Here is an 11,035-nt window from a genome sequence, read left to right on the forward strand (position 1 = left end):
GGTCACATTCATTTCACAAAGTCTAGGAGAGGCAAACTTACAGTCAGACATTTCCGTATTTTACGGGTTGAAAGTGAAATCAGTATTCCTTCCCAACAAAAAACATTTTAGTGCACTTACATCAGTCTAGGCTGGACTTTGTCAACCTTTGCTTGTAGCCTTATGCTTTGAATATTAACACTAGCATTAGACCCCCACTGCTAAATCGGGCGAAATTAGCTTATCAAAGATACATTACCATATACAATATTACCTTCCTATTCTTGCAGTTAAGTGGCCAACCGAACGTTTTACCGCTAACCCATTTTCTCAGTCCACGTCTGCAGGTGATACAGGTCAATGTATTACTTTAAAAATAAAATATATCTTCAAGGCCATCTCACCTTTGACAGCGAGCACGTGGGTGAACTTGGAGGTCTTGCCGGTAACAGTGTTGAACACCTCGCACGTGTACATTCCAGTGTTTTGGTAAACAGCCTTCTCAATGGCAAACGTCTTCGTTGTGACATCAGTCAGTGTGTCGTTAAACCTCCAGGTGAAGCTGCCGGCGGGTACGGACTCAGCATCGCAGGTGAGTTTCACGGGGTTGTCCACCTTTACGGCCTTGTCACCCTTCACCGACACCTGTTCAGGTCCGTCTGGAGATAAAACAGAAAGAAAAGAGGGTTTGTTACTTGGGTTAATAAAGTTAACAGGAAGTTAAAGTTTATTAATGTGTTTTTAATTTTCAGGAAAGTCAGGACTCTAGCTTAGCATAAACACTGGAAGCAGAACCGCTAGCTTGGCTCTTGTTGAAAATATGAGCGGTGTGTCAGAAACCGTGCTCACCCTTATTAATTCCTCATATTGTCACTACCATGACTATTTCAACATATCAGAGTCAATTCATATTTATCTGTTTACCTAATAATTTTTATTACATTGTACAAACAACCAAGACATCTGAATGAGTTTGGTTATAAAAGCGCTATAAAAATAAATCATTGCTGGGACAAACAAATACACGCCCATAAATACCTCATGATGTAGAGCCATGACCCCGGACAACACAGCTGTGTCACCAGTACATTTTCAAGTCTCTTAGCAAAACAAACACTTACAGTTGACCACCATCATGTAGGCGGCGTCCACTTTGTGCACGGGGTTTTCGAGCTCACAGCTGTAGTTTCCGTTGTCGTCTTTCTGCAGCGGGTTGATCATCACGGAGCTCATGTCGGCGGCAAACACAATGCGGGCGCTGGGAGACAGAGGACTGCCATTTTTCTTCCATTTCCTGCTCATCACGGTGCCAGACGTTGCCTGGCAGCTGAGGTTGGCTGTGCTGTTGCCGGCGATGAGGGTAGCAGTAGGACCGGTGATTGTAATACCTGCGATGGCCTCTGTGAAGATGAACAGGAAAGGGAGGTTTTAGTTCTATTTTTACCACTTTATCTGTTCCAATATATTGTAGGTCCTTCTTGTCCCTACCACAGGTCAAGCAACCAACAAAACAACAACTGGATCCTACATTTCCCAACTGGATAGTGTCTTCACGCGTGGTATACACCCACGTCTTTCAAACTCCACACCTCCAGACTGGATATTAGAAACTGTTAGTCTCCAAGCCCAAGCAGAGATAACCCTGCTGACATCACAGTGACATCATCAGGCTGGACAAACCTCCTCCAGAGACACAGAAGGCATTATACGACAGACTTAAGGAGGACGAACCAAGACCAGAAGACTGGTCTCCACCACCAAAACACAGAGTTGAAGTCGCAGCACAATGTGATGTCATCCAGCATGCCCCAAGCCCATTCTCATTCCCAGAGCGTCTAATAGCCATGTTCGCTTGCGTCTTTCGGCAACTGGTACCAACACACATGTTCACATGGCACCCTTTCGTGTCCCAGTTCAGAGCACTGGGGTAAGCCCTTTAGCACCATCTTTCAACGCTAACTACTACCATAAATAACAATTCCGTAAGTCCACTGACTCCGGCTGCATCGGGTCGCACGGCTGCGCCGCTGTTTTGTTCTGTCTCTTTTGCCTGCCTTTTTTTGCTGACGTGTTTAGATGTTGTTGATTTGGTAATTGGTGCTTGCTTTTTCTGTCTCTACTATGATTAAGCAGGCTACGTAGTTATAGGTTTGAAGTATTTTTAATAGGTAATAGGTTTCTATTTTGTCTGTTTTAAACATGTTTATTGTTGTTTTACGAACATGAGTGTGCACAGGGCGTTTTATTTTGATTCTCTTTGCCTAGTCTAGTCTCGTCTGCAAGGTGGTCAAGTTGATTGGGGTGGACGGGTTGGACAAAACCTGGACTTTCACCCAGGAGAAACAAAAAGTCAACATTGGCTCCTTTTAGTGAGGTTACTTAACTTACATAATTTAAGACATGTAAGTATTGTCCTAAACCTAACCAAGATGTTTTGGTGCTTAAACCGAGTTGCTCACAAGTCTCTGAGCTAGAGTCCAAGTCAAGTCTCAGGTCTTTGAGCTAGAGTCCAAGTCAAGTCTCAGGTCTTTGAGCTAGAGTCCAAGTCAAGTCTCAAGTCTCTGAGCTAGAGTCCAAGTCAAGTCTCAGGTCTTTGAGCTAGAGTCCAAGTCTAGTCTCAAGTCTCTGAGCTAGAGTCCAAGTCAAGTCTCAGGTCTTTGAGCTAGAGTCCAAGTCAAGTCTCAGGTCTTTGAGCTAGAGTTCAAGTCTAGTCTCAAGTCTCTGAGCTAGAGTCCAAGTCAAGTTCAACATTGCATTATCAACAATAAACCTGTAACCTGTTTGCAGCCAATGTTAATAATCAACGTGACAGCAGCCAGCGGGACGTAAATGATTATGTTAGTCGACTACCACAAGTTTGGCAAGTAAATGCTCATTCATCTTTTCATAACAAACGGCAGTCAGAGTTAACCTCCTGTAGGTCGTAGCTAAAGTAAGAAGCAAGCTAATGTTAGATGGTGCTGAGGTTACTAACCTATTTTGCATTTAGTGCTTCTTTGTTTGGGCCTTGTTGTATGAAGTTTTAAAGCCAAAGTTTATGATTAATGAACAGCAGCAGTGTTTGTTGTACTTTTATTTTGAAAGTGTAACCGGACGTTTCCTAGTTATTCTAGCTAACTTGCTTGACGGTGCCAAACGGTATCCAGGACGTTAAAAAGCAACGCCAATGGGTCTTGATCAAGCGTCCGTATGTGACGAATTGGGATGAGAACGGGTTGATGCTGCTGCTGCTTTGGCCAAATAAATATGTGGAGGTGCACATTCTGGGTAGATCTTTGTCGTGTAATTCTATTGTAATTCTGCCCTGTGATTGTGAAGTCAGATGATAAAATAATTGCTGCCACGATCACTTTCCAGAGTAGAATTATAAACCTCTGTGCTCGCTCCCCCTCCTCTCGGTTCATCACACAGACAGAAAACACAAAAACTCTTCGGGGCATAACGTAAGACCATCCTCCAACCCGGCAGGTTTCACACACATACAGAAATGGTTTGTCACCAACTTGAAAACAACTTCCTCCAAAAGCAACAACAAAAAAACATGTTGGCAGTAATTACAGACAGCACAGACTGAACCTTTAACCAGGCTGTTCTCTGTGTGTCTCAACACCTCCCAGGTAAAGACTGTGCTGTTGCTGCTGTGGGTCACTACAGCCTGTTTGTACTGAGTGTCACAAGCCTCTAGTGTGACTAATGTGAGCCCATTTAACAGTCTCATGCCTCGAGGGCTTGTCACCAGGAACAGAAAAGCTTTCGGTCTGCTTTTATTCAGCTGCCTGTTGGTTTCAGTGAACGTCTAGCTTATTCTATAGATGAAACCACAGTATTTTGTTTTATTTATGCAGATGTTGAAATGCAATTTTGTATCCAAATTTACATTGAACTAAATTATAAACACAACTCTTTTGTTTTTGCCTCCATTCATCATGAGCTGAACTCAAAGATCTAAGACTTTCTCTATGAACACAAAAGGCCTATTTCTCTCAAATATTGTTCACAAATCTGTCAAAATCTGTGTCAGTGAGCACTTCTCCACTGCCGAGAATCCATCCACCTCACAGGTGTAGTATATCACGATGCTGATCAGACAGCATGGGGATTGCACAGGTGTGCCTTAAGCTGGCCACAATAAAAGGTCTTAGGCTGGCCACAATAAAAAGCCACTACCAAAAACAAAAGTGTTGCATTTATGTTTTTGTTCCATGTATTTATTTGTTGATTTTCTAGTCATTCAGCAAAACACTTCAGAACAACAACTACTGCTGTTAAAGGGCAATGTTTCAAAATGACCACAGTAATTACATCACATGGGAATTCGTTGTTGGGTTTTTTGAGTCTGGTATCTATAGATGCTAACATGGCTCCTGTAAAAAGCAGAACCCTGACCCGAAATTTAAACGCGACAGTATTTCAGAAAAGATTTCAGCTGCAGACAGAAAACAGTTTACTCAAAAGTTTTCTTTTTCAAATGAGGAGGTGTTGAAGGAGTCAACGGCTGCAAGGAAACAATTTATGTTGACATCTTTTGTCATGCTGCACTCTACAACTCACAAAGAGTATTTCTCAAAAAGCTCAGGCAGATTACTCACGCAACACAGCGAAGGAAACGGCAGGAGAAGAGACGGTGCGCTGGGTTTTGGCGTTTTTGGCCCTGCATGTGTAACCTTCCTTATTACTTCCTATTCCGTGTTTTTCGATCACATCCAGAGTCAGGACGGGACCCGATGCCTCCATCAACTGCTCGTTGTGGTACCAGGTGAAGGTGGCGGGCGGGTTGGAGAGCACTGAACAGGACAGGCTGAAGTTGGAGCCAGATTTTAGGTACTCTGGAGGGTTCACAGGAGTGATGGTGACTTGATCTGGTCCGTCTGTGGAGCAACGACACATGGAAAAGTTCAGCTTCAGCAGTTTACATTAGTCCTCATATCTGAAAGGAGCTGTATTTCAGCTTTCACTACGCTGCAGCTTCTCATCGGGGATGTCCCAATCAGGTTTTCTTTGCCCCAATCCTGATGCACGTCCTTTAATATTGAGTATCTGCTGAAATGATCTGACACATTGAAATAACCTACTAAATGTGGCTCACATTATTTTTCAATTATTTATGGTCCTAAATTTAAAAAAATATTACATCTACATGTCTAAATTATAGAACCAAATGAAAGTTTGGCTTTCTCCTAAAGACAAAAACCTTGAAAAACACCTTACTAATGCTGGGACATGAAAAAAAATAAAATAAAAAATAGGTAAAATAGGTATATATCTACATATCTAGATCTATATATCTATATATATCTATATATCTATATCTATCAATATATATCTATATATCTATATATATCTATATCTCTATATCTATATATCTATATCTATCTATATATCTCTATATATCTATATCTCTATATATCTCATTAAAAATACTTCAACACCAGACTAGACGAAACCCTCCTTAGCTGAAGCAGTGAAGGATTTGATTAATTAATAACAGGGTTAACCAGCGGTCGTTGTGGCGTTGCTGCCTTTCAGGTTAGTCATGAGGAAGGAGTGGAAGTGCAGGTTGCTGTGTACACAGTGTGGTTTTAGTGCAGGCTGAGAGGGAGAGCCCTGCAAACACACACCACAATCTAAACTACAGTCACACGGCTACTGCTCAGACACCCAACCTGACCAGGTTTACAGTCTTAACAGCAACGGTTCCACCAATACGGTCAAAGGTCAGAGATCAATGTGATTCAGAGTAAGAAAACCAGTAAAACCATCTTTGACAAATGACCTGTTGGGGTGTGAAGGAGTGACGGTCACTGACTCATCTAAGTCTTTTGTTGTCCAAAGGGTGTGGAGCTGTCACAATGACGTGCAGTGTTTCAAATGGTGCAAGACTCAAACCTTAGTGCAAATACATGAACCTGGCTGAAAAAGACGATGTGTCTGGAACTGCTGTCTGTCACGAGTACGACAATGTTAAAGGAGTGCAATGATAAATAAATCAGCGCTAAAGTAAAATTAGCTAAAAAGTAAATGGATGTTCTGTTTGAGTTTCTGTAGGTTGTTCTCGGTCCTTTGAACAGTGGTGGCCATCACCGCTCATGCTAACCAACTAGCTCTTCTGTTTAGTCCCAACAAGTCATTTCCTGTGTGGGAGGAGTTACCGGCAGCGCAGTACTTACAGTAGACAGTGAGGTTGAAGGGGGCGCTCGTCGCCTTCTCCAGGCTGTTAGAAGCTGTGCAATAAATGGGCCCCAGCAGGTCTGTCCTGAGAACACCTGCGATGGTCAGCGCACTGGACAAGTCCCCCTGGGATTCAATCCAACGCAGAAAATACATCAGTTATACGTTAATGAATGGAATTAATTTACACAACAAATACTTAAAAAAAAGATGCCCAGCAAAGTTTTCCTGTAAACAAACAGTTCTCATTCAGTATTTCTCACTAAAACTATGTAAGTAAAGCATCACATGCTACTTACAAACTGTATAACTTCAAATCATCTTTAATCTGTGTGTCTATACAGCAAACACATTTTGAATTGAATAATAATTTAAAACGGACCTCTTTCACTGTGAGCCGTGTGCCGTCGGCCACGACGGGCGCGGTGCCGTTGGTCCAGGTGAACTTGAGGAAGGAGCCTTTAGCGGAGCAGTTCAGAACCACGGTGCTGTTCAGCTCGATGGCCTCAGGCAGGCTGGAGGTGATGGCCACATTGGACACCGCCTCTGCAGGGAGAAACAGGGAGGTTGTTTTTGCTTGAGGAACAAATGAATAGAACTGAGTGTGGGAAGAAAAGACCCCTGAGATCAGAGCAAAGGAGGAGATCATGACTCCTCCAAAAAGGCATTTTGTCAGTAAGTAAATACAATATTTTAGACCATCGTATCAGCCTTTTTTTACCTGCAGAGAGAACCAGGCCTTTGCTTCTAATTGTTCCTGCTGTTTTAAGTATATTCCATCATATCGATTATGGCAAAAATCACAATCACGATTATTTTGGTCATAATTAAAATCAGGATTATCATCATCACGATTTGCTGACTTAGAGAAACATCATGCATTAACTGAACTTTTAAAATGTAATGCTTTTTACATTATCCGAAATCGGAGTGGAGCAGAGCAGGTGAGAGGTGAGGTACATGACAACTCGCTGAAATTCAACCGGAGACGCAGTTACTTAAACTAACAGTGAGAAAGGTGTAAATTTGGTAATAAGTTAGACGATGGAGACACGGTGAAGATTTTAAAAGCACAGACCAGGTAAAGGAAGGCTTTACGCCCCTGGTTTAGTATAAATTGTAAAGCTACAAGTAGAGGAGAGAAAATTTGTGCAGTGTAAAATTTCATTGGCTTAAGCTAATAATGGTGACTAGCAAGTTGGAGCAGTTATAACCCCTCATCGCGGCTCGAGCTGAAATAAACATGCAACGGCCTGACTGAGAGGGAGTTGGGGCTTTTGGGGAGGGGCGGGGTGTCGCTCTACAGGAAAGGGTGCTCTGGATTTAACACAAGACAAAACAAGTATCATTGCGAAACAGTACGCAGCATAATTCGATTAACTTGTTAATCGTTGGAAGCAGAAATTGAAATCGTTGATTACATTTCAATTAAAAGCACAGCCCTAACTTTAGTTTTCTGATTCTTAAGATTTAAATACGTAAAAATAGTATAAATGCACATGACAGCGACAGACAGGTGACAACTTTAAAATGTCTTGTTTTATCTGTCCAGCAGTCCAAAGACCAAGAACAGCAGCAAGACCTCACATTTGAGAATTTGGAACTGCTATAAATATAACTTAAATGATTAACCAACTGTCAAAATAGATTCATTTATTTCATTCTACTAATTAATTAGTCTGCCATCATTGTTGTTTCAGCTTTTTCTACTGTCAAACAGAGCTTTGCCCCCCAGAAATCAGGTATTTCAGGGTGGATTTTCTGTTGCGATTAAAGTAATCTACAGTTTTGTTGATGAGCAGAGCAGCTAGAAGCAGCATGATTATACGTGGGGGTGGAGAATTTACCATCCTGCTGGCCCGAGGCCGGTTTCTCTTCACACAGCCATAATTGTACTACATCAACATTTGAATGGAGCGAATGAAGAATTCAGAGAAAAACTGCAGTAACTTCACCTGCTGGACTCCATTTCTAAATACCCAGGCTGGTGGCTGATAGCTGATTAGGCATCAGTAGGTGTGTGGGGACAATGTGAAGGAGCGGTAACTAGTTCTGACAGCAGGGCAACAGACTGTGTAGTCAAAGAGTTCATCCAGTAACTTCACACAGTGTTACTTTGGAGACCATTTTTCTCAGATCAATTCTGTTGATTGTCTGTAAACCCAATTCCCCTGCAGGGACGTTAAGGATCTACTGATGCAAAAGGCAGAGACTAAAGAAACAAGAGTCAAAAGGAGTGCTGCACCGCTGCCAACCATCCTTTGATAAATAAAGATTGGACATGATGTGGTTGACATGAGCTTTAGTAAACTGAGTATATTTGAGTTTTGAACTGCTGTTGGGACAAAACAACACGTGTGTATGTAGCTTTAGGGAAATCGAAAACTGTACTGAGTATTTTAAAACAGTAACCATTTTATAAATGTATTAATTAATCAAACAAACAACTCGACAGAATAATTGATAATCGATGGGATTATCAGTCGCAGACATTGTTTGGTTTCTATTATTCAGGTCACTCAGTGTAAATCTGCATGTCTGCATGCAGAAACCCGTATGTGTTTCTGTGTTATAACATGTAAAAGAAAAAAGAATAAACCTTTTCTGGGAGCTCAACAAACTAAGAAGCCAAACAAACATAGTTTGTCATTTTGTCAACAAATCTGATGAAAACCAACGATGTGTTGATCTCTCAGAGGCTGAACTCCGAGCCCTGTGATCCTTACTTGAAGACAAATCTTCAAAAACACCTCACAAATATATCATTTCATTTTCTAAATAAGACTTCCTAATTCCCTTAAACAGGTGGACATTGTAGTTTTTACACAAACAGCAGCAAATAGTACATTTGTTGGGGACTATTTTCAGCATCAATCTACATTTGTTTGCCATTGAGCACAGCAGGCTTATCAGAGTTTATTTGAAAAAAGAAAAATAAACATAAAAACACTGAGACTGAACCAGACAGGAAATGTGCTGCAAAACCAAAACCAAGACCTAGTTGTGGGTTCAAAACCAGTCCTTCAAAATGTCTTGCTAAACACAGTGGCTTTGCCAGCACATATATTTATAGTGTGTGTGTGAGTGAGAGCGCTTTGAATCAGCAGTACTACAGTATGAGGGCTGTGAAGCATTAAAAGACACAGCACAGCACAAAGACCTCTAACTGAACTGAAACCAACCGCAGGTACAAACACTGAACCAGGAGGGGACAGTGTCAGAGTAAGAGCCTGCTCTTGTCTCTGTCAGTTGAAGCTCAACTTCTCTTACATTAAAAGCTATTTGTTGAAATGATAAGCTAGAGAAATGACAGTAGCCAACTCACTCAAGGCATTACTGTACAGGGGTGTTAATGAAGCCACGGAGCATTATGATGTAGAAAATATGCTTGAATTGTGGGCAAATCAAATGGGGAAAGGAGACTCTTGTTATCCTCCGCCGAGGAATATAGTCCTGGAGCCCTGGCTACACTGCTCTACACCCTCAACAGGTGTGGCTTGCGCCTTGAAATGGACCCAGACTGCATCAGAAAGTCTAGCAGTTGTACCCAAAGTTACTTTAACTTTAGGAGCCGCTGGTCAACTCGTCTTAAACAGAATCCAAGAAGCCCTTTACAGTCAGAGTGGCCACTTCAAAATGACCTAATCCTGTTTGAAACACCTGACTAAACTCTATCCACTCCCCTGAAGAGGCTGCTCACCTCTTGCCAGGCCGTCCAATCAGAAGAGGCTGTTCATAAGTGTTAAATACAACATTTTAAAACATTGTATTTTAAAATGGCATCAGTTTCCACAGACGTTGCAAGCATCGATATAAGCCTATATATAATTTATTTATCATTATGACACACTGGTTAATTGGGCGTAGCTGTAATCCACGACGGTGGAAAATAGGCAACACCTCGACAGGTGAAACTGTACGAGAAGAAATAAAGTTAACTTACCGAGGACTCGGAGGAGTAGATCTCCGGTTTGTGTACCCTCTGGTGATAATATGCTGATGCTATAATCGCCGCCGTCAGCTGCCGTCAGGGATGTCAGGGTCAAGTATCCGTTGGTCGCGTTGATCGACGCTCTTCCCTGGAACCGTGTGCCCACTTTCAAACCTGACCGACTCAAGGTAGCAACATTAAATTGAGCCCCGTTGTTGAAATTCCAGGTTATGTAATCGTAATTTGCTTTGTCAACCAGGGTGGTTAACGTGACATTTCTTCCCAAAACTGCGTCCACCGGACCCGATGGCAGTACGGACTGCCCCGCACAGCATCCTGGGGGTGAGAGACAAGTCAGGTGAAGTAGTTAGACCTGTGGTGTGGAGTTCACCAGGTAGAAAACTTTACTGAAAAAAAGTTTTCCTTTGGTCCTCTGTGGTTCTTAAATATTTAAGGCCTTATTTCAGCATGGATCAGATCAGACCAGGCTACACCCAGGACATTACATTTCCGCGCACAAACGACAGAAACCAAGCAAAAACACAAAATAATAATAATATAAATGCCAGTTAAATAGTGTAAGTATTCTTTTTCCTCTTACCGATAAAAGCGAGCAGAAAGAGAGGCGACTTCACGGCGAACAGATCCATCCCGGACGGTTCGAGACTTTCCAGCAGAGACAGAGACGGAATGCGGCAGTAGATTACCTGCTGCTTGGAGAGGGACACACCCAGACACGGAACACACACATGCGCTCCCCCCCACACACACACCGCTTTGTATCAACGCCACCTCCGCACACACGTCATTGACACCAGCCCCCTTTTCTTCAATGAATCATCTGAATTCCCGCAGTTTGAGTTTCTCTTTAACCCATGCGGTCATTCACAAGTTTAAACAAACGTGTTGCGTTACTTTCCCACCCGATGGAGTAGGGAAACATAATTCATTTATTAT

At 42.2% G+C, this 11,035-nt stretch overlaps 1 protein-coding gene across 4 annotated transcripts in view; it reads right to left on the minus strand.

The window, feature by feature from the left end:
* Positions 1 to 10,811, minus strand: part of si:ch211-264f5.6 (carcinoembryonic antigen-related cell adhesion molecule 20) — a 30,139-nt gene extending 19,328 nt beyond the window's left edge. For all 4 annotated transcript variants that reach the window (XM_046058328.1, XM_046058329.1, XM_046058326.1 and 1 more), the window contains exons 1-7: positions 10,680 to 10,811; positions 10,091 to 10,414; positions 6,530 to 6,693; positions 6,147 to 6,273; positions 4,569 to 4,847; positions 1,101 to 1,379; positions 384 to 638 (exon numbers count right to left, since the gene is read on the minus strand). In XM_046058328.1, coding sequence (XP_045914284.1) covers positions 384 to 638; positions 1,101 to 1,379; positions 4,569 to 4,847; positions 6,147 to 6,273; positions 6,530 to 6,693; positions 10,091 to 10,414; positions 10,680 to 10,728 — 1,477 coding nt within the window. In that variant the 5' untranslated portion in view covers positions 10,729 to 10,811. The remainder of the gene's footprint in view (positions 1 to 383; positions 639 to 1,100; positions 1,380 to 4,568; positions 4,848 to 6,146; positions 6,274 to 6,529; positions 6,694 to 10,090; positions 10,415 to 10,679) is intronic.
* Between the last annotated feature and the right edge of the window lie 224 nt (positions 10,812 to 11,035).

Source organism: Micropterus dolomieu, linkage group LG09, assembly GCF_021292245.1.
Source record: "Micropterus dolomieu isolate WLL.071019.BEF.003 ecotype Adirondacks linkage group LG09, ASM2129224v1, whole genome shotgun sequence".
Lineage (NCBI taxonomy): Eukaryota > Metazoa > Chordata > Actinopteri > Centrarchiformes > Centrarchidae > Micropterus > Micropterus dolomieu.